General features: G+C 49.9%; 1 protein-coding gene and 1 long non-coding RNA gene across 2 annotated transcripts; one reads left to right on the forward strand and one right to left on the reverse strand.

Moving 5' to 3' along the window:
• Positions 1-22: 22 nt before the first annotated feature.
• Positions 23-8,788, reverse strand: LOC116660180. The gene is made up of 3 exons (XR_004315556.1): positions 8,654-8,788; positions 7,077-7,370; positions 23-160 (listed from the first exon to the last, which is right to left on the reverse strand). It is a non-coding gene; the product is annotated as an uncharacterized LOC116660180 (long non-coding RNA).
• CLDN14 (claudin 14) lies at positions 8,762-21,255 on the forward strand. The gene is made up of 2 exons (XM_032468814.1): positions 8,762-9,421; positions 20,149-21,255. The coding sequence occupies exon 2, from the start codon at positions 20,195-20,197 to the stop codon at positions 20,897-20,899; it is 705 nt and encodes a 234-aa protein (XP_032324705.1). The 5' UTR covers positions 8,762-9,421; positions 20,149-20,194; the 3' UTR covers positions 20,900-21,255.
• Positions 21,256-24,010: the final 2,755 nt, after the last annotated feature.

Consider the following 24,010-nt stretch of genomic DNA (forward strand, 5'->3'; position numbering starts at 1 on the left):
AACCACAGCCTCCACGGCCGCTGCGCTGCTGAAAGACCTTGCACGTCGCTGGCGATAGATCTGGAGCACAGCTCATAACTCAGCCCTTGGAGGGTGGGTCATGCAGGTGTCTCGAGGTGGCTGGAACTCCGGTGGGGGCAGTTGAGGTGACAGATATGACCTGCGAGGGGGAACAAAGTCTCAGTTACCCGGCGATGAAATGAGGAGTGATTTCTCTGCCCCGTTCTGGCTTTCCCTGGCTTAGGTCAGGCCTTTATGATGATTTGTGCAAAACCTTTGAAGTTCGGTCATTTCACAGCTCACGCTGGGCCTGCTTGAGTTTGCTGAAAGATAAGAGTTATTGGAGATACGAAAGATCAATTTGAAGGGAAGAGAGAAGAAAACAGCCTTAGGGCCTTTTCCCCTTGGAAAGCAAAGAAAACCTGTGTTCTCTGCCGGCCCTTTTCCTTCCCTCCCCGGCTTCCTTCGCCATCGGGTGGGAGGGAGCCCGAGTGGACTGGGAGCATTTCCTCCGGGCTCCGATGATGTAAACCAGGGATGCTGGGAGGTGCCCTGTGACCTCCTGTGCCCCGAGGTCCCCACGTGGTCTAAATCTGGAGAAATTTGCCCTCAGGGGAAAAGTTTCCTAAGTCTGCTTACGTGGTGGGCCATCCTTCAGGAAACTTGATTTCTAAAAAGCGGTATACTTTAGCTTCCTAGAACGGCAGTAACAAAGTACCACAAGCCGGGTGATTTAAAACAACTGAAATGGAGTCTCTCACAGTCCTGGAGGCCAGAAGTCCGAAATTAAGTTGTCAGCAGGGCCCTGATCTCTCTGAAGGCTCTAGGAGAGAGTCCTGCCCTGCCTCTTCCAGCTCCTGGTCGACCAGCAACCCTTGGCATCCCTTGGCTGGTGGTGGCATCATTCCATCTCTGCCTCTGTCTTCACGTGGTTTCCCCGTGTGCGTCCTCTCTGAGGCTGTGTCTAAGGACACCAGTCGTTGGATTAGGGCCCACCCCTCCAACCTCATTTTACCTTAGTCACCTCTTTAAAGACCCTCTCTCCAAAGACAGCCACATTCTGAGGTGCTGGGGGTTAGGGCTTCAACACAGGAGTTTGGGAGGGACACAATTCAGCCCAAACCACCATCCTTCCACGCCATGTGGGAGGGAGAACTCGGACTCCTTCCACTACTCAGGTGTGCGGGGGTCACAAAGCTTCCTTAGTTCTCTTCCTCGTGAGCCCCTCTTCTGAGTAGCCAAAGGGATTCATCTGTCATGAATATTATCTCCAGCCCTTCTGGCTGAAACAGTCACCTTCTATGAAAACAGCTCCATTAGGGAAACATTTCTTGGTAAATGTCAACTCTTACCATTGCCGTTCTCTTCCCACCACCCTCAGGTCCAAGATGGCAGCCAGCACACAGGGAAACGCATGGTCCCCGTGGGGAGGGCACAGGTCTCCTGGTCTTGTCCCATCCCTGCATTGGCCTCTTCCTCCAGGAGGCTGTGCTGGTCCTGGTGAGTGTACTGACAGGTATCTGCTCAGGGGTGCACAGGCTGGGTCTGCCTTTTGGACATCCAGCTGATGTCCCTGCTAAAGGCAATGGACTGTGGGCTAGGCTGGGGAGCTCTCACATGTGACCAAGTCACCCTGGAGATCCCCTAGGTCTGGAGGGATGTCCACTCCATCTCTGGTCAAGGTGGGCCCCTCACAGCCATTGGCTCCCAGCAGACTCGGCTGCGTGCTGTACCAGCCTGGGGAACATGTGAGGATCCTTGGGTCCCCTGCACGCTGTAAGGAATCCTGACTCTGGCTCATTCACCCTGCCTTCCTGCAACCACATCATACTCCCCATGTTGGGAGGGGTCATCTCCTCCAAGGATTACAACAGGGAGCAGAAGGAAAGCCCACTTTCTTTGGGCTCCTTCCCAGTACATTAGATTTGGGGCAAACGTATGTGACCACTGGCTTCCCCTTCCTCAGCTCCCTCCTCACCCTCATCCAGCTGAGCCAGAAGACTCATGCTTCCCTCGTTCCTCGTGGCAGAAACTCGTACGCCATGTGCTGTGTACTCTGAATGATAAGACCCGCGGACATCAAATCTCTGGGTCTGGATCTCTAGGTGGTTATAGGGGTTAAAGGAATTTTGAAAATTCTCTTTTGCCATTGCCCGGCTTTCAAGAACACTGTCTTGCTGGAGACATAAAAACCTATATTGGATATCAGAAGCCAAAACCTAGTCCTTTTTGCTACTTCTCCCCCATGCTCCACCCCCAGAAGGGAGCCAGAAGGGCAGCCCTCTCTACTCGCAGACCCCCCACTCAGCCGGGACTTCTAGGGTAACCTTACCTGTCCATGGGGCTGACCTCGAGCCTCGCTGTGATGCTGTCCCCTTACTCCTTGAGCCCAGGAGGGTCTCTATCTCTTCTCGGGTGGAAAAAAACAAATCAAAATAAACAAACAAAACTGGCTCAACACACATGGCTCTTGGACCTCAGCTCCTAACTTAGGGCCAAGAATTTGACCATGTTCTTGGTTCTAAGATGCCCCATCTCTCACAGCCTAAACTGCTCCCGGTCAGGCAGGGGGCTGGATGCGTTTCCTGTGGCTGCCATGATCAATCATCACAAACTAGGAGCCTTGAAACAACAGAACTTTGTTCTCCCACAGTTCTAGAGGCCAGAAGTCCCAAATCAAGGTGTCAGCAGGGCCGTGCTCCCTGACGCCTCTGAAGACTGTAGGGGGGGCCTCCTTCCCTGCCTCTTCCAGCCTCGGTGGCTCCTGGCGTTCTTCAGCGTCCCCCGGCTTGTGGCTGCATCACCCCAGGCTCTCCCTCTGCCTTCACATGGTTTTCTTTTGTGTGTCTCTTCTCTTCCTATAAGGACAGCAGCCATCGGATTTGGGGCCCACCCTAATCCGGTACAACCTCATCTTGATGTATATCTACAAAGACCATTTCCAAATAAGGTCACATTCTGAGGGCCTCGGTAGACATGAGTTTGGGGGGACACTGTCCACCCATTACAGGGACTCATGAGTTAATGCTTCCTAATGCCGTTCTGACTCCCATGATAAAGCCCCAAGCACAGAGTGGGTGCTCGGAGAGAGACCTCCTTCTCGCCCGTTCTTCCGCAACGCCCCGTGTTTACTTGAAAGTGGTATGTGTTTTCATAATCGCCTTACACCGCCCTCCAGAAGTCAGCAGCTCCTGCGAACACTGGCCTGCAGCGCTTGCCCTGGGCTCAGCCACACTCCTTCTGAACCCGCCCTCCCCCCTCCCCTGGTCTTTGATGACCATTTGCTTTTTTGTTTATACCCCTTCTTGTTCCAGGAAGGCTTTTATTACCAGGCTAAATGAACCCAGGAAGATCCTGTAGCAAACACAGTGTTCTCCACAAACACAACTTTCCATGAAACCGACACGAAAACCCCCCAAAGCACTTGGAAATCAAAAGGATCATGTTAAGTTTGACGTTGGGCTCCTCTTCTTTAGCTTCGCTGACTCGCTGAAACACAGTCTCTTCCTCACTGTCCTGCTTTTGTGAACTTCGTGTGCACTGCCTTGTTTTCTGGTCCACCTCCTGATGGAAGAAACCGCTAGCTGAGAAAGGAGATTCTGGATTATTGAGAGCTGCAGATAGCAATCAAAGTGACTTGTTTTAGGACGTGGACCTCAGAAAGGAGATTGTGGTGGGGGGGGACCCTAGTTCAGGGATGGGAAATGTATCCTGTGGTCCCACGTGGCCCTGGTGAGTTTGCTTGAGTAAAAAAGTCTCAGGAAAGCCACCAACCAGTGTTTAGGACTGAAAATGGTGAAGGACATGCAGCTCCCTAACCCAACATGATGAAAGGGAGGGCTTTCTCTGGCTCCAAGTTATTCCTCTTTGACCTTATTCACAGAGAATTGGGAAGATTTGGCTTTGCTGCTGGCAAAAGTCATTTTAAGAAAAAATGTGAGTCTGTGTGTGCGGCATGCACATGTGTGCATGTCCACCGTGTGTCCGTGGGTGTGCCTATGCACACACATGCATGTGTGTGTAAAGGGGAGAGGGTGGGACAGGAAGCAGAGGGGGAGGGGAGGGCGCAAACAAACGTCCCTCCCAGCGTACGAAATTGAATATTCAGAGGAGTCCTCTCCCTTTGGAAAAGTGCCTGAGAGTATATGAATGTGTCTCAAGAACCCCTGACTTTCTCATCCACATGCTGCCCGATTTGTGGCAGCTGAGATATTTTGAAGGTGTTTCAAGCGAGGACGCAGCAGGTCATCCTGGTCGCTCAGCTGTGGGGGGTGTAAACTGGAATCGGGAGTGGAGGAAAGACCTTTCAGAAAGCTGTGCTCGAGACCCACACCTGTTCATTCAGCAAATCTTGACTGAGTGCTGGATCCTCCCTGAAGCCACCTGCTGGTAACAACCAGCTTTTCTAACAGCTGGAGGGAGGGTGCGGGACACTGGGCCGGCAGCTTGTGCGGGAGAGAACGTAGGGCTTACATCAGAGGCCCGGATCTTTCTGTGACCAGCTGTGAGGACTGGACAAGATGCCTGGCAATGATAACAGATGCCCCCCAGAGTTTTCTGTGTGATTAAATAGCAGTTGGTGTAAGCACACTTAGTAAATTACAAGGCATGAGGGCCCCTGGAGGTGCCACACCTGGCGTCAGGTGACTTTCTGTTAAGGAATAGCAATTAGGAGGAGACCAGGATGGACAAGATCTTTGTCCCAAATGGCAGGTGGATGAGCTGATGGTCTCCTCCAGCCCCTCCTGCTGCTGTGCGCCCACCGGGTCCTGGAGCCGCGGCTCCACGCTGCCTCCTCCTGTGGTGGGGAGCCTGCCCGCCCCCGGCTGAGCGGCCCAGGCACAGTGCGACCTTGAGAAAGGGAGCGTTCACTGTAAGAAGGTCACTGATAGTGGCCTTAAATCCTCTGCCAGTGGTTCATTCATCCTGCCAGGTGGGCTGGGACCTGGATTTGGCATTTGGCTCTCAGAATTAGCTAGAATAGAGACAGGAGGGAAGCGTTGTGTAGATTAACATCTGAGAACATTTTTTTCCCAATGAAACTCCTTACATGTAAACTGCTGGGCTGCTACAAGACCACTGGGCGGGGGACCTAACTCAGAAAGGCTAAAATCGGACCAGTCTGTTCTCCTGTTGTGTGTGTGTGTGTGTGTGTGTGTGTGTTATTGTAGTAAGACTCACAACATAAAACTTAACATTTTAACCACTTTTACGCATGCAATTCAGTAGCACTAAGTCCATCCACGCTGTGTAACGGTCACCACCATCTATCTCCAGAACTTTTTCATCTTCCCCAAGTGAAACTTTGTACCCACCAAACACCAACTCCCCATCCTTCTCTCCCCTCAGCCCCGGCAACCACCATTCTACTTTCTGTGAATCTGACTACTGTAGGGACCGCATGTAACCAGAATCATACAATATTTGACCTCTTAAGACTGGATCATTTCACTTCACGTGATGTCTTCAAGGTCCATCCATGTTGTAGCATATATCCAAATTTCATTCCTTTTAAAAGCTACGTAATACTCCATCGTACGGATAGACCACATTTTGCTTATCCATTCATCCACTGACGGACATCTGAGTTGTTTCCACCTTTTGGCTCTTGAGTGTAGGGGCACAAATTTCTGTCTGAGCTCCCACTTTCCGTTTTTGGGGTCTCTTTATAGTTTAAGACATAATTTTTTGGTTGTCACTTTATCAGATGATCCCTGGCCTCCTTGGCTGGAAACTTACTGGTATCTATCTTGTCCAAAAGGTTAAATCTTCCTGTGTCTAGAGTACAAAAGAGCAACTAGCAAACACAGGATTATGTTGAAATGTCTGTTGCCAACACTGTTGTCAGCTGAATGATGGACAGCAGATAAGTCAAACTGGGGTCCTGTTTCACAAATGTGTTGTTGGAATTTTAGAAACTTCTCATTTCATATCAGCATTAGCCAACATACTTACGCTCTGACAGTCCCAAAGAAGCCCAGCCTGAACTAAGATAGATGTCACTTTGGCTGAAAGAAGACTGTCGACAGGAACCTATTTAATTCATTTCCCCACTGCTCTTCCCTGTTAAACACATTTGCCATCAATTGACTTCTCTATTCTCTATTTGGAAATGTCCATACTAAGCAAAATTCTGTCTCTCTTTTTAAATAGATTATGAAGCACTATTATCTCTACTTACTTATGACAGATTATTTCAAGAAATGTGCAAATATTATAAATAACAGTTGGTGGGAAATGAGGGATTTTTCCACAGTAGGTTATGTGGTTTCCAAACAGTTACTTGGTTTGCCTTTAATGTCACTTTGTTGTCACTTCTCTCAGGATGAGAGAGTGTCCTGAGGCAGCCAAAGATACAGCTCCCAAAAACAAACTGAAGCATAAGATTAGGAAGGCATCTTCCTTTTGCTCTGTATTTGGAAGTGAACGTGACCGCTGCAATGACTGATGTGGCGTCTTCCACTCTACCAGTGCAGCCCATATTCAAGTCTTTGTTGACAGATCAGATTTCCCTGGAAATCACACTCTCGTGCCACATAACAGAAAGAATAGCAAGTAAGTAGTGAGCCACAGATATCGCTAGCTGTCATGGGTTGAATTCTGTCCCCCAGAAAGATACGTTCAAGTTCTAATCCCTGGTACTTGTGCATGTGACCTTATTTGGAAATAGGGTCTTTGCAGATATAATTATTTAAGATGAGGTCAGACTGGAGGAGGGCAGGCCCTTAATCCAATATGACTGGTGTCCTTAGAAAGGGACAGTGTCACGTGAAGAGAGAGACACACACGGGGAGAGGGCCATGCGAGGACCGAGGCAGGGACTGGGGCAAAGCAGCTGCACGGCAAGGACCACCACGGACTGCCGGCCACCGCCAGAAGCTGGAAGAGGCAGGAACACTTCCACCCAGAGTCCCAGAGGGAGTCCTGCCCTGCTGACACCTTGGTTTTAGACTTTTGACCTCCCGCTGTGAACTGTGAGGGAATAAATGTTTGTTATTGTAAGCCGCCCAGTTTGTGGCACATTATTACAGAAGTCCCAGGAAACAAAAACACTGGCAAGTGTTAAGCCTACTTACTTGATGAAAAAGTAATATTCCTCCCAAGCTGATTTGCAGTTCATTCTCCAGGTCAAGAAGTACAATCTTAAACTCCAAAGTAGAGAGTTTTCAAATCGTGATTCTGCGGTTGATTGAATCTCTGGCTACAGAACCCACACTCCAAGGCCGACTTAGAATGATACGAGCCCAGATGCCTGTGTTCAAATCTCGCCTCCACCACTTAGTAGGACCTTGAGCAGGTTATTTAACTTCTCAGAGCCTCCATTTCCCCATCCAAAAAATGGGGCTAATAGTAGTACCTAAAGCAAAGGACTGTTTTAAGGATAAAATTAGTAAATGTATGTGATGTGCTTAAAACAACAACCAGTACACAGTGAGCTCAGTACCACTGTTACTACTGACATCACAAATACGAGGAGTTCGCCAAAATCGGACCTCTGCAAAGTTAACATTAAACCGTGCAGACAGGATTTCATGGAAGTCTTGTTTGTCTGACAGGATATGCTGTCGATAAATTGAGCAAAGTCAAGTTCTACAGTGGCCTTCACCCCAGCAAGATAGCTGAGTCCGCTAACTCAGACTCACGTTGCTGGTATGCGGCTCAAATCAAAGAGGACCCAAAACAGTTACTGAAAACCACATACATAACTTTCCTTTCATTAATTCATTCGTTCTACAAACTTCTTCTGACTTCCTAATGTGTGTTAGACCCCAGCCTGGTTCTATGAAGAATTAAAAAATGAAAAAAGCATTGAAGGCCAGTTGAGATAGAATAAAGGTGATGGATTTATTCATCCATCAACTATTCATCCATCATCCACCTGCCCACCCATCCATCTTTATTCATGTCTCATCCATCTGCCCACCCATCCATCCTCCATCCATCACCCAACCATTCGTCCATCCATTTAATCCAAAATATCCACTGGCTTCCATCATATCCATAAGGACAGAGGTTGCCCTAAATCAATGGAATGATCCTCAGTCAATAATATTTAACAGACACTTCTGAACTCCTGCTCCAAACTCCCAGCCACAAGATGCTCCTGTCTCTGCCATCACAATCTGGTTGCCATGGACACAGTCCACACCCAGGGCCATTCGCCCACACCTATGTTCCTTCACTGTATCCTTTTCTGAGCATCAACTAAAGCCACGCAGATTGATGAATGCCACAGAAGGAACATAGGAACAAAGTCGCTGCCCTTGGAGCACCCGTGATGGAATCGATGAGGAGCAGATAGACCTGCGTATCAAGTGAATTGCGGTTCTCAGCCATTCTGAATCCCACCATGGCCAGCAGCACACCTGAAGGGGCTGGAGGCATTCCCAGCATGTCCCAGTCCCTTGGCCAGCCTCATGTGTAGTCCTAAATTTCAGAACAATCCCAGCCTGACTGGGTTCTTAAGTCCTACTTGTACATCCCCAAAAAGCCACCTTCATGATATCTCTTATTTCAAACTAACAGCAAATTGTCCCTTATTCCCAGTGGTGCCCACAACCCTCCCAGCTCCACACTTCCCCGACAGACACCACTGAACCATCCATCTCTGCAATTATAGCCAAAAAACAGTTGCTCTTTGATCAAAACTCACCCGGATGCCCACAGGGCCCATAGCAGCCTGCAAGTTGAGAAACTCTTTGTTGCTCAATAGGCCAAAAGTCCAGAGCCATGTGGAGACAACCATCAGGGGACCAGCTCAGAGAGGCCAGGTGGTCGGGGAGGCAGGAGGGGAGCCGTGTGGGTCGCAGTCATAGGCAGGAGTCAGGCTGTCCATTGTGGGGTGATGAATACGGACGCAGAGGAGCAAGTGTCCGCAGCCAACGGCCTGTGTAGGGAGCTGGGGCAGCCAGACTGGGCCGGACCTTAGACAGCCTTCCACGCCCAGCTGGGCGGTCAAGGCTTTGTCCTCCCAGCCCAGGAGAGTCACCAGAGGGTGCTTTAGGGAGGTGATGATTATGCTCAGATGGATCAGGGATTTTTCCAAGGTGCAGCAATGACATTTCTGGTTGGTCCTGCACGTCTGCCTCGCCGGCTGCCTCATCCCGGGCATCGTCTGCCTTGCCGGCTGCCTCATCCCGGGCATCGTCTGCCTCGCCGGCTGCCTCATCCCGGGCATAGGGCAGTGAGCCGCCCAACCAAATGACACGTGTGCCCACGCAGTCCTTCTCAAAGGACACAGTCATTGTCTAGTCACTGTCCTCTCAAATACCCTGAACTTGAAGCTTCTGGTTGGTGGAAGAGGAAGGACAGGAGGGCGGCAGTATCCCTGAGGGCCTGCGGGTCACGCCGGCCGGTGCCCGGCCAGTTCCCAGAGCAGCCAGGGGCCTGAAGAGGCAGCTGGACTCCACGGCCCGTGCATGTGAGTGCGGGGTGAGGCACTGGGTCGGGGTGGGGGGGCGGTCTGCGGTTGGCCGTCGCTTGTCTGAGGGCTGTGAGGCCCCGCCGGTAGGTCTGGGTGCAGGCGGAAGGTCTCCGGGAGAGCAGCAGGCAATATCCCCAGCAGAAGGCCAGCCGTGCCTGGGCCTGGGGGTCCCTGGGGGACCCTGGGGACCCAGCTCTGGTGTCCTAATGAGCCAGGAAGGATGGAGTCCGTTTCCTGAGCGTTTGGGTAGAACTTGCTGGCCGTCCTTGGGCTGGGAGCAAGGACCAGGTCTGTGGAGTGTCAGGGGACGGGGCAGCTTGGGTGCTGGTTGTTACTGCCCCTTCTGTGCGCGGTGAGTGTCTAGAGCCTCCAGACTTGGGAGCCTTATCCTCCCCCAGCCCTCCCCCCTGCCCTCAAACACACAGACACTGGCCTGGGAGAAGGCGCGGGAAAGTTACAGATCTCCCTTAATAAGGGTAAAAAATGGTACTGAAGCGGAGACATTCCAGGCAGTCTGATCCATGAGTTCATCCTTCAATTACCTTGAACTCTGCATCCCCAGTAGCTGCCACGGTCTTCCCTGGATGGGCCAGAGGGCCAAGGCCTGCTGGGAGGGCCACAGACCAGGGAGAACGAGGCCTGGGATTAGTGCCCAGGCCGTGGAGCCACACGGGCACTGGCTTTTGGCTGCACATTCCCACTGAGAGATTTAATTCCTGCCATTTACAAGGCCAAAAATCTCAATTACTCAGCTTAGTCTTGAAGTCTTAGGAAACCAGAGGGTAGCCCGATCACCATGTTCTCTGAGCATCTCAACCCCAGGGCACCTGCTGGGTTGGCTCCCGTTGAGCTGGAACAGATTTATCTGCAACGATGATAAAACTTCAGTAGCACACCCTTGCATTACTGGGTGTCCTTCCTTACTGGGCTTACAGGTTTCTGCATATCTTAGCATCTTCTAGACAGCTCTGAGAAGCCGCTGCTATGATGTCCATAGCCAGGTGGGTCAGGTACGGCTGAGTCGTCTGCCCAGGATCAGTCTGACCGGAAGCCAGCCTCCATTCTTACCTGGCTGTGGAGCTTTAGAAATCTCTAAGGCTCACCATCCTCTACTTATCCATCTAGACAATGGATCGATTCTTCCCAAGCATCTGCAGAGAAATCTGTAAAAAGGAAGAGACAGTTTCTTCCCTCAGTGCCATGAAAGTGTTACTACAAATATCTCCTGCTTTCCAAGTTAGTTTTCTTAAAGATCTACAAAATCAAATATATCCATTTTTGTTTTTAAAAAATTCACCTTCTCGCTTGTATCAGAGAATCTCTTACATTACATAGAGCACACAGTCTAAAAGCCTGTTTTCCCGGCTGCTCCCGGTGTCTTTTTAAAAATCCAGACAGTCGCTGTTGCCAGTTCAGGAGTGATTCTTGGCGCTTTGAAACTCAAACATTCCTCCCTCCAGCTGATCTTCACAATCCTCTCTTGGGGGCGAGTCCTCACACTGCTGGCAAGACGCGTGGCTGCCAGGGCCGTAGGCTTTTTGCCCGGCGGCCAACAGCGGCCACGCACAGGAATTTTCCACCGCGCGCTGTTTTCTGGGAGGGCACCTGGGGCTTGCCCTAAGAGAGCCGCCCCTGTGCAGTGACTCTGTGAAGGCAAGAAGGGAGAAGATGGAACTCTGTGCCTCATCCTCTTCTCTCCCTGGGGGTGGGGGCCCCCACCAGGGTACCGGGAGGCTGTGAGCAGGGTCTCTGGGGTGCAGAGGCAAGCCACCCACGGGCAGTGGTTCACCCCTGGACTTGAATGTGCACGCCACACACCCATGCACCTACAGCTTCCCTGGAACAAGAAAGAAATGAAAGCTGAGATTTGGAACACGGCTGGGGTTTCCGCTGGCAGCCTCTCTTGGGCACAGGAGACCAGCAATAGCTTTGTTTTCAAAAGGCTCCTCTTTGGCAGAAATTTACAGGGGCATCTGGGCTACACTCAAATGAAGAAAAAACAAACTTACGAAACCAAATTTTTAAATTCTGCAGAACACAGCACAAGTGTCTCCTGTTCCTTTCAACATTCAAACTAGATGCACTCTTTGATTTCAGGGAGGAAAAATCCCAATGCTGAGTCCCCCAGTTCCATCCATAACCGGCAGGACAGGCTTCAAGGGCCTGCCACCTGCACGGCTGCCCGGGACCCTGCACTTTGAAAGAGCGCCAGCCTGGTTTGATACTCTGTGGTCGCCACCTTGAAATTCTTCATTTTTGAACAAGGGTACCCATGTTTTCATTGTGCGCTGTTTCATCTGCAAGGCCATTCTGAGGACTTCTACCAGCTGAAATCTCAGACCTGACCCAATTCATTCTAAACTTCTAAGCGGATGGTCCTTCCACCATTTCCTCCACCCTGTCTCCTCCCCGGCCTCTTCCTCCACCCTTGTTCTCTATCAATGCAGCACATTCCCAGCCCCAGCAAGGGTCTTATAACTTCCATAACTCTGAAATAGCAACGACAGTAAATGATCTTTCCTGGTGTCTGCAACACCTGTAAAGCATTGCAAACCATGAGCGACTCCTATGGGTGGTAACGTCCCAGGCTCTGGTCACACTGCTGTAGGTGGCTGCCTCTACTCAACACAAGGACATGCTCATTTTAGGGGGAGGCCAATGAAATAAATCATGCAACTCTTTTCCCCATCCAAGATGACAGATACCCTGAATTCTACGGAATTAAGAACCCCTGTCCTACAACTGTTGCTTCATTTCCTGGTTCCCCTTGATGGTCCAAGTCTTTGAAAGAATCTTCTGGGCTCACTATCTCCTGTGCGCCTATCCCAACTCTCTCTTGAACTGACTCCCAGCACTCTGCCGAAACTGAGCTTGTCAAGGTCTCCAGTTTCCTTCATGTTGCTAATTCCAACCGTATTTCTCAGTGCTCAGATAATGTGATTTGTCTGGTGACGACGCAGTGGGTCACCCTCTCCAACCTGGAACTCTGTCCTCACTCACCACTCTCCCCCTGGGTTGCCTCTTCCCTCTCAGCCACTCCTTGTGGCCCATTGCTGGCTCCCCCTCAGACCCCAGTCTCTCATGTTGGAAGGTTACCAGACTCAGTCATCAGGCACCTGCTCTTCCCTGTCTACACTCACTCCTTGGGGGCTCTTACCCGATCTCACCACTTTCAATCCTGTGTCTGTGCTGTTGAGTTCCAAGTGGACTTCTTCACTCCGTGCCCTCCCTGAGCGCTGCACTTATACATGCAAGTGTGGTGTTCCCGTCCCCCACCGGGTGGTCACAGCCATGCCAATTCAACATGTCCAAAACAAAACTCCTCTCCCTCCACCCTCCAAATGCAGAGACTCCCACCTCCCACTGCCTTCACCCTCAATAAATGGTAATTCCATTCTTCCAGTTGCCCAAGACCTTGGAGCCATGTCTGACACCGGTCTCTCACACTCCACTGCTAAACCATCAGCAAACCCTGCCACTCTCACCTTCAAATGTATCTAGGAACCCACCCCTTCTCAGTACCCACCTTTGTCACTGCCAGCATCTCTTACATGGATGACCACAGAACTCTTCTTTAGTCTCCCTGATTCAGCCCAGGTGTGACCTTGGATGAGTTACTTAACCTCTCCAAGCCTCAGTTTCTCCATCCACAAATGAGGACAATGTCAGGCACATCATAGATTTGCTGAAGGATTCAACAAGTTAACATCTGTGGAGGCACTTAGCACGTGTCAGGCATCTCACGAACACTCAGTACATTTGGCTGTGATTGCTTTTACTTCTCATTATTAACTCAGCTTCTGGATGCCTGGGGCTAAAATTGACAGAGAATGAGCACTAAACATTTTTAGCTGTATGTTACTTAGCATTAGTACACCTCAGTCTTATGTCTTCATTTTAGTCACTGCAATATAATCCCAGTTCCGTGCTCAAATAAATCATTTTCACAGGCTTACAAAATCCATCGACTAGTTGTCTTATCCATAGAGGTTTCCAGCCCAGCAGGGCCAGCGTCCTGGGGCTTGTTGTTTTGATGTTAAGTCCTAGAGGGAGGCCCCACTGTGCTCTCCTGGATTTCCAAGGGAAAGCCTGGGCAACCATCGGAGTTGCCTTATCCCAACCTGGCCTGCACCCCAAATTTGGGTTTTTCTGGTCTATGAAGCCAAGACATGTTGATTTAAGAAAACCAGACAGTAGCCTGAAAAGGTCGGCCACGTCTCTGGGTGCAGCCCAGCCAGTTACATACAAACTGGGGAACTGAGCGCCCCAAACTCTTTGGGGGATCAGTGGATTCATATGCTTTTCCAGCCTGGAGAAGCTGAGTCATCTGATCACTGTGTGGGTTACCCGCTGTGGTTGGCACTGGCTCTTGAGTTTCCACTACACAAGGGCCTTCCAAATTCTTCCCTCGCCATGTTCTCTCACGTCTCCCTGGACTCCGTCCTCCATACCTTGGGACATGAAGCAAACCACTGACCTGCGGTTTTCCATGGTAGATGTGAAGCCATCAGACCATGCTCAGTGCCTCCTCTGGAAGGGGACCCAAGTCTCACATTCAGACATGACTGTTTTTTCCTGTGATTCCCCGTGCCACCATTCAGCTGGGCACCTGTACTGGTCTGCGAGAGCTGCAAAGTACAAAGTACCACCAACGCAGTGGCTGAAAATGATAGAAATGAATTCTCTCCCAGTTCCGGAGGTGGGGAGTCCAAAGTCAAGGTGTCAGCAGAGTCTGTTCCTTCTGATGCTCACGAGGAAGGATCTGCCCCAGGCCTCTGTCCAAGCCTCCGCTGGTCACTGGTCATCCTTGCTGTCCCTTGGCTCAGAGTGGCATCAGTCCAACCTCTGCCTCCATCTTCACATGGTGTTCTCCCTATTTCTTTGTCTTCACGTGGCCATCTTCTCACAAAGACTCCAGTCTCGTTGGTATAGGGATCCACCGTACTCAGTATGTCCGCATCTGAACCAAAAGTTACCTCTGCAATGACCCTCATCCAAATAAGGTCACCTTTGGAGGGAGTGGGGGTTAGGACTTCAACGTATCTTTTGGGGGGGAACACAATTCAACCCACAGCATCCCTTATACAAAGCTTTTCTAGACAACATTTTATTAGTCAAAAAAATCATCATTTAATACTTTAGAAAATAAGCTTATAACCTGTGTGTTTTGCTTTTCTAAGATTTTCCTTGCACAGCAGACTGTTGGCCACCTGTACCCTCAAAAAAATGAAAACAACAGAGCAAATCTACACAACTATCTGGCCAGGAAAAAAACACTTAGGCAAAGGCACCAGGTTATTTTGTTAAATGAAATTCAGTCCTTTCATTTTCACATGTTGATCTACTGCATTTTTAATGGATTCTAATGAAATCTGGTGAGTTGAAATTAGAGAGACAATGCCCGCTGGGAAACAGTGTAGGCTTTTTATGGTCGTGGTAACTTAAGCTTGTAGTTTTCACTCAATCAATAGTCTGTTCAATCTCGCTGAGTTGAAAATGGCCTAGACAGGCATTTAACCACATACTGTGATTTTCATTCGTATTAACACAGGCTTTCCCCCAAACCAGCTCTTGTTAGAAAAAATAGATTCTTCTTTACTCATCCAAAATAGAGGGGAAATTTTAATCTGTAAATTGTCATTTCTATTTGATTTGGGCAAGATATTTCACGTTGGTTTTCTTGAATCATCTTAGCAATCCCAACTCTCATTCTGTCCTGCCTCTTATGGAAAGACTGTGGTTCTTCCACACCATGTGTAGATGGCATAGAAGTCCTTATAAATTTAAAATATAGATGCCTGCCAGTCTGAAAAATAACCCAAGGAAAGTTACAGAAAGTTTGGAATAATAATGAAGGAAACTTCATTTTTAGAGCCAAAAACCCCACAGTCCAGCCCATCCTAAGTGAATATGAAATGGTTTTTCCAAGGTATTATTATTTGATTGCTTTCTCATCATTCTTAAATCTTTGTGTCAGAAGAGGGACTGAAATAGCACCTCTGGAGTATACCTAAGCTCCTAGGAAAGAGATCCACTTGCCTTGTACATTATTAAGAAATAAGTATCCAACGTGTATTTGGCAATTACTGGTTAGAGTTATTTCCTTCTGATAGAGCATAAAAGTCCTTTTTATTTTCTCCTGTTGGGTAGTTTTGCTAATGTATCTCATTTAGATGAATCCAAATCTCCTTTGAGTTTATCCTTGGTTTCCAAGGTCTAGCATTTATGAAATATCTAAACTATGATGGAGTCCGGTTGGGGTGTCAGGGAGGACATTAGAGTTTTGGGAACCAGACATTTTCTTAAATTGCTGAACATCAAATTTGCAGCAAATCTACTTTCTTTCAAAGTCCAACGACCATCTCCCTTTCAAGGCAGCTCTTCATTTTCCCAATAAAACTCTAGGAGACAAAGTTCAAGTCCTCTGCCTCCACAGTGGATCCAACACTGTGTCAGGAGCCTGTGGGGCAGCCCTGTGTGGGATGGGCCGTTCCCGGCCGGGTTGAAATCTGCTGCGACTGCAGGACAGTCAAAAGCTGAAATGAGGTGCACGAGGCCAAATCACCCAACTCTTCACCCGGGCAAGAAGGCCCCGGGTGGTTCTGGGTAAAGACCCTTCCACACTCCTGCCTCCCCATGTACAGCCTGCATCACTCCTGCTCCAGGACTGACGTCCCCTTCAGCAGTGCGGGTGGAAAGGACAAAGGACACGTGTGTCCATAGGAGAGCTCTTCATAGTAGGGGCCGAGGGACACAAGGCAGTAAAGAAGCAGGAACCCAGGAAACAACACACTTGCCCCTTGTCCCGGCGAGGCTGCGCCCTCCAGCCACCGCTGCTGAAATGACGCCTAAGTCAGAGGTGAAGCTCCAAAGCTGACACAGCTGGGGCCCAGGCAGGCTGGGAGCAAACCCACCATGTGCTGTACGTTCCTGCCTTTTTTTTTTTTTTTTTTTCATTCCTTCCTTAAAAAGAAAAATCTAGCTCACAGACAACAGAGGAAGGACACAACATAAAAGTTTATATGGAAAAAAAAACCTTGCCTTTCAGATCTGGTGCTCATAAAACCAGATCCAGTATAAGGGGCCGACAGCAGTCTGGTGTTTCTCACAGCTGCTCTTCACAGATTTTCACATTAGTTTACAGCCCGGGGGTTTTCTGAGACTCTACTGGGGGCAAATCAGAGCATCTGGCTGACCCTCTGACTTGTGCTCATTCAACCCTCCCCCAAATCAAAATTATCTTTGTTTTTTAAGCAACCCTATCTCATCATTGCTCTATTAAACTTTCAACAGACTTATATCCTCCAAGTCCACCTGCCAAAGTGATTTGACTTTAAGCTGCCGTTTGGCAAAGCTGGGGAAGGATGTCTCTAGTCAAATAAGTTGAGGGAATGCCACACGAAAGACTTTTTGGGAGACTCCCAATGTACATTTGCATGTTACCATCAATGAGAAGTCCAACAGTTACCAGGTTTTCTCCAACCTACGTCTTCCACGAGAGACATCGCGCAAACGAAGCATGCCGAGAAGCAGTCTTTGGGAAGCACTGCCCTAAATCCTGCTCACACGCGCAACTAACTCACACACTGTCCACCCAGGAGTGTGCTTTGGGGGCCCTGTGAACCCAAATGCAAGACCCAACGTTTATTCCTGGAATGCATCATCTGGACTAACTTCAGCCCCGCCCAGCCAGCCTGTCAAGGTCTTTTTGGAACTTGATTCTTAGAACCACATTTGTCTTGGACTCACATCTCTCTAGCAAATGTTTCCACAAGCACGTCTGCAGGAAAAGGGTAGCCTGGGGTGAAGCCAACTGCAGGCCAGCTGAGCCCCACATGCACTGCCCATCCTGGGAGGCCACGCCGGGGCAGGTTCCTTCCAAAGCATCAGGGATGAGCCTTCAGTGGTTTCTAAGGAAATCTGTACATTTAAGGTGGTTTTTCCATTGAATGGCTCTAAAGTGAAAAGTGGTTGCTGGGAAGTTGAATTATGACCTAATCCCAGTAGCAGCTGTGGGTAACGGCAGAGAAGGGGGTGGGGAGCTGGTGTCTGGGAGTTGGGGGCTCATTAACACTCACTTCTTAAATTAGCAAATCCTTCCAGCACAAGTTTAAATATAGCAACCTAATGGTTTCTAAAATTAGCAGTCATTGCTCTCCATAAATATTTAGACGTCCAATAAACTTCTGGTCCACTTCCCTAGACTAATGGGGTCGAGCAGGCTTAGCTTTTACACCGCATTCTTTAGGCTCAGGATCCTGAATGACTGACCTTGACAGGCAAGTGCTGTGAGAAGCCTAGGAAGGCCCAGAATCCCGGACAGACTGTGTGGCCACCGGGCTGGAGGCAGCCTCCAGGCGTTCCTAGAAGGATCTCAGAGGCCATTTGGAGAAGCCCACAGACTGGGGGCTTCCTGGAGGAACCGACTGTCATGGTTTGCCTGGGACTGTTCCAATTTCAGCGCTTCAAGTCCCCCACCGGGCGGCCTCTCAGTCCCCAGCAAACTAGAACAGCGGGCCGTGCTGGCCGCCTGAACCCCTGTAACTGGACGTCTTCACTGGGGACAGTCACCGCCCCAGGCCCTCCTGCTAACTTTAGTCCCACTGAATTCGGAAAGGCAGAGTGTAAGCAAGGAATTAAACTAGGGAAAACAGTAGCCAGGCTACAAAAAGAAATTTCATCCCCTGCACCCAGTTTCCCCATGTGGAAAGCAGGGGTGGGGACAGTCGCTGCTTCGCTGGGTTTTTGAGGGGAATAAAAAACCAGGCAGCGTGTGTGAGGGCTCAGCGTAGCGCCCAGCATCACCCAGGCCCAGGGAATCGGTGCTTTCTGTGTCAGCTCTGTTTGGGCACCCAGTGCATCTGGGAGGTCGGTGGAGGCAACTCTGTCCCCACACATCAGAGCTGCCCCTTCTGGGCCCCACCTCCTCCCTGGCAGTGACCGCAGGACAGTGCCCCACCCTTCCTTGAGCAGCAGGGACCTGGGGTCCCTGCCCCCTGCCCCAAGCCCAGCACCTGCACAGAGTGGGTGCTTGCTGAGTGGAGGGAAGACTTCCTAAGGAAAGCCAGCTTCTCAGCAAGACACACGTGGCCATCAGCTGGAAGCGTGAGTAAAGAACACAGGGTCCAGGACAAAGAGTCATTTTTAACACCAGCAAAACCCCTGACCTCATCCCACGACATCCTGTCCAGCACAATGGCATCTTGTTGTCCAGCTTGTTTGTTAAGCAGGACAGAATTAAAGACTGCCTCCTCCAATGTGAGGATTTGTAAGCCCTGTATATGTTTTTAAATCCAGCAAGATGGTCTGCCCTCTTGGAATCATCACCTGTTACCAACCAAATCCTTCATCATGATGTAGTGGGTGATTTCTTCACGACGGACCCAGGATTAGGAACAGGAGGGCCTGTGGGATCCCAGAGATGGCTCGCAGGACAGTGTGTGTTGGGTGACACCTACCCCCCATGCACTTTTGCTCCCTGCAGACTTCCTGTGCTTCAGTGCAGAACATTCATCTGCTCTGAAAGGAGTGGGTTTTGCCTACTGAATTCTCACCAGTTTGGGATGCTGAACTGACTTGTCCCTCAAAGACACTTTGGGGGCATGAAGTCCAGCTCCCTTGTTTTAAAGCGAGAGAGGCCCCAAGGCACCCAGAGGGTGGGGGTGGCCCTGGGCCCGGGACTCTTAATTTTCTTTTGCTCCTCACCCTGCTCTGGGTGGGAGAGAGGAGCTGGTGGTGTCCACACTGGTCGTTCCACTCTCCCTCCCATTTTTCCTTCCATCCTCTGTTCCTTCCATCCACTTCCCTCCCTCCCTGTTTCTCCTCCTCCTCCCTCCCCGTATTTCCCAAATATCCCTTGTATGCCTGCACTACATACATGCTGGATCTTTGCCCCCAAGCAGTGTTTGGAATTTTGCCTTGGTTAGAACTTTTGACAAACTCTGAAATGGCTCCACACACCCAGATCTCTGAACCCAGGGAGCAGCCTTTGACTTGTAACCAGCCCGCCCCTCTTCAGAGTGGTGTGAGGGGAGGTGCCCTGCCCGAGGGGAAGGTCCTTGGTTTGTGGTCCTGGCCCCTGGCCGCAGGATTGAAGGAGCTGATGACCTTGGTCATCCCTCTCCTCTGACGTCAGTAGATAATCGCTAAGGTCACATCTGGGGATTCTGGAAGGAAGTGTCTGACCTGCCTGTTGGGTCCTAAACCTCCCTGCCTGAGCACAGCGGGAAGCCTCTTGCCTTCAGAAAATGCTTCCTGCTGACTGGCAGCCTAAGGCTGCTCTCTAACTCAGAAGCAGCCCAGCCTAAAGAACTGCCAGTTCATTTGTTGACTGAACAACCAAAGTGATTGCCGATCAAACAGAACCAAGTGAGATTCAAATGTAGCAGAGTTCAAGGATAGAGTAAGAAGGAACTTCCCACACGTGGCTGGTAAGTACTAAGAGATGTGGGAGCTCTCCAGTGTCCTTCCCTGGGGTCCTTGGAAGGCACAGGCCAGCCAGATGTCGCTGTCACCCCTCCTAGTTCTGGTCTTCCAGGGAAAGTGTCTAAGACAACCAGCCGCTTATTCTGTCACCCCATCCAGTCTCAGAAACTATTTTGAAAAATATGCTAATCGTGGTACCAACTGCCTATGGAAGTCTCCCTTTCCGTGGCAAGAATACATGCATCGAGATAATATTTAACCCGTTTCCTTTCCCCCGCCCCGCCTCCCGGCTTCATTAGGACTCCTGCGGGCGCCTGAGCGAGCGAGGCAGCCGCCGGCGGGGCCATGGCCAGCACAGCCGTGCAGCTCCTGGGCTTCGTGCTCAGCTTCCTGGGCCTGGTGGGCACGCTCATCACCACCATCCTGCCGCACTGGCGCCGGACGGCGCACGTGGGCACCAACATCCTGACGGCCGTGTCCTACCTGAAGGGGCTGTGGATGGAGTGCGTGTGGCACAGCACGGGCATCTACCAGTGCCAGATCTACCGCTCGCTGCTGGCGCTGCCGCGGGACCTGCAGGCGGCCCGCGCGCTCATGGTCATCTCCTGCCTGCTGTCGGGCGTGGCCTGCGCCTGCGCCGTGGTCGGCATGAAGTGCACGCGCTGCGCCAAGGGCACCCCGGCCAAGTCCACGTTCGCCGTGCTGGGCGGCGCGCTCTTCCTCCTGGCCGGCCTGCTCTGCATGGTGGCCGTCTCCTGGACCACCCACGACGTGGTGCAGAACTTCTACAACCCGCTGCTGCCCAGCGGCATGAAGTTCGAGATCGGGCAGGCCCTGTACCTCGGCTTCATCTCCTCGTCCCTGTCGCTCATCGGCGGCACGCTGCTCTGCCTCGCCTGCCAGGACGAGGCGCCCTCCGGGCCCTACCAGCCCTGGGCCGGCCCGGCCACCGCGCCCGCCTACCGGCCCCCCGACGCCTACAAGGACAATCGGGCCCCCTCGGCCATCTCGGCCTCGCACAGCGGGTACAGGCTGAACGACTATGTGTGAGTTCTGAGGGCCTGCCCCTCCCCGAGCCCGGAGAGAAGCCGGGACCCAGTCTGCTGAGTGCTTCAAGGTCCTGGCACAGAGTTTATTTCTGGACTGTTTCTGTGTCCAAAGGAATAATGTGAACATGAGGAAATTGGCTTAGAACACGGGGAAGGAGGCGAGATGAGAAGAGAAGAGAAGAAAAGCTCTCTATACCAAAGACTTAAAAAAAAAATCCTGTTTTTGTATTTATTATATGTATTTATGTGGGTGATTTCATGACAGCTGAAAAAAAAAAAACAACTTGCAGCTGGGTCAATGGGATTTGTTTGCAAGTCAGAAATAAACCTTTTGGATGTGGTTGTCTATGAAATGGACAATGTTTGTTTCTGTGTCCAGACCATTATTCTGTCTGCTAAGGTGCTGGTGATCATAGCCAGTGCACTTGGGGCCTGGGCTGATATTCACCTCAAAGATGCCTGAGCAACCTCCCCCAAAACTGTTGCCCTATCCTGGCTTAAACTCAGAGGCAGGGCAGGAAGTACAGGGCTTCCTAAAAAAAAAACCAAAAAAACCCCAGGTAATTACTATAAACCACAAAAGAAGGACAATGTCATTTTCTAATGCAGTAGGCCCCCACTCATAAGGCAGCAAAAGTCAGAAGGAAAAAAAGGCAAAGTAAACGCGCCTGGTCAGTTGGCTTTCCAGGCATTGGCATGAGGCCCAGTTAGGAGGGCTGCTTGCTGCCAAGGACAGGATGTCACTGGTTTCTTTTCTGGGGATGGAAGTACAGTGGTACCAGAGGCTAATGACTGCTCTTTTAGCTGGAAAGAACCGCCAAGACGGCCAGATGAGGTCTGACTGCTTTAGGAATACTGGTGATGGTTTCTGGTTGTGATCTAATCACACACACACACACTGGCTGATTCCCTGGCACCCCAGGATGCCTCTGTCCCAATGCAGAAGGAAATACCCTGCTCTGTGGAAGGGCTGAGTCTTACATGAAGCCCCTCCATCTCAAGGGGTCTTGGAGTAGAGCCACCAGGGCTCCAGCCGTCACTATCTCCTGCAGGAAAGAGAGCCACAGCAGGTCAGCGTGGACATGGAGCCAGGTGGCCAGGCATGCTGGTGTGGCCCGGTAAGACCCTGGCCCTAAGACCAGGAAGGTGGAAGGGGAGGCTTCCAGACAAGGGTCAGGAGGCCAGGAAGGATGCAGCCCACGCTTCTGGATCCAGCAAGGCAGGAGTCTGGCTGATGCTCTCCTGACTTCATGCTTCCTCCTGAAAGGGTCTTCTGGTCCCTCAGACCAGGCCACTGAGATGGTGATGAGAAACCCAGCCACCACATGCTTGCCCTGCAGGCAGAGGCTCTCACCAGTAATGTGCGTACACCCAGTGAGTCTCTTCTGATGCCTTTAAGCCTTACCAGTTACACCTGATAATCTGCATCATTGATGAGATCTAGCAACAGGAAAACCTTCTAGCAACATCAGAAAGTAGGGCTTTAAGGAACAGTCCTCCATATACATATCTCTTTTCTATTTTTTGCCAATGTCTAGGCTCCAGGCAACAGGGCCATCTCTGTTTGGAAGGAGGTAGGGCTGCACATTTTAGCCTCCTGACCCCAGAGAAGATAGGGGGGCTGGGATGTGCCATCCTATTTAGGTCAGGGATTTAGATCAGAAAGGCCATCATTTATTTGTGATGAAACAAGCAGTTTTAAACTACTCTTTAAATTGCAAAAATAAATCTAAATCAGTAAAAAAGAAAAACAGAATCTTTGAAAACAGAATGATACTCTGTCAGCCCTTACTTGATGGTCACAATCTAGAATGTGTTTAGAGAAATTATTCTAGTTAATGGTGTGATTATAGATTTTAAAATGAAACCGCTTTTTTTAAATTGAAGTATGGTTGATTTACAATATTGTGTTAGTTTCAGGTATACAGCAAAGTGATTCAGTTATATATGTTTTCAGATTATTTTCCATTACAGGTTATTACAACATATTGAATACAGTTCCCTGGGCTATACAGTAAATCCTCACTGCTTATCTATTTTATGTATATTAGTTTGCATCTATTAATTCCAGATTCCTAATTTGTCCTTTCCCCCTTCCCTCTCCCCTTTGGTCACCATTAGTTTCTGTATCTGTGAGTCTGTTTCTGTTTTGTAAATAAGTTCATTTGTGTCTTTCTTTAGATTCCACATATAAGTGATACCATATAATATTTGTCTTTGTATGACTTACTTCACTTAGCATGCTAATCTCTAGGCCCATCCATGTTGCAGCAAATGGCAATATTTCATTCTAAAATAGTTTTTTTTCAAACTCTTTCTCTGAATTCTGTCACTACTAAAATAAAATATGTCCCTTTCTCTCTCCTTACTCAGGTAAGACTAATGTAACAGTGATTACAATTCATTAAGCCCTTACTAGGTGCCAAGCTTACCTTTTATTTACTAATTTGGTCCGATGGGATACTTGAGAACCCAATGAGATAAATGCTATTTTAACCACAGTTGATAAAGGAAGAAATCAAAGCACACAGAGATTAAGTTATTTGCCCAGGGTCACAGGGCTAGTGAGTAAAAGACCCAGGATTTGAACCAGACGGGTAAGCAGGGGGCAAATACATCAATTCAAGTGGAAGCGTGCCCTATAGCCTAACTGCTTTCATGTCCAGACTATATCCATATATTTAAGTGAATTATCTCATGTCCATATTTGGTTCTTTCTAGAACCATCACTCCACAGAGCTTCTGTTAATGGGGCTCTGGCTGGATTAGCTGAAATGTGATATCAAATCCATGAGTCCAAGCTTGAAACCCCATAGCTGGTGGAAGTGACTAACGGATGCCTCCTTCCCAGACAGGAAGTAGGTCCAAATAAGACCAGGACCCCCTCCCTGAAGGAAGGGGGTGTAAGAGCGCCTCTCCAGGTTTCCTCTTGCTCTTCTGCTCCCGTTCACTCCTAAGACAAGACGTCAGGTCCTGGGAACCTCTCTTTTGTCACGTTGCAACCACCAGAGCCCTCACACAGATGCCTGTCTCTGCCCACATCTTTGGGACCAGGCAGTCGTGACCAAGGTTGTTTTGACTAAAGTACGGACTCCTTCTGAGGTACAACATA

The sequence above is a fragment of the Camelus ferus genome, chromosome 1 (genome assembly GCF_009834535.1).
Source record: "Camelus ferus isolate YT-003-E chromosome 1, BCGSAC_Cfer_1.0, whole genome shotgun sequence".
Classification (NCBI taxonomy): domain Eukaryota; kingdom Metazoa; phylum Chordata; class Mammalia; order Artiodactyla; family Camelidae; genus Camelus; species Camelus ferus.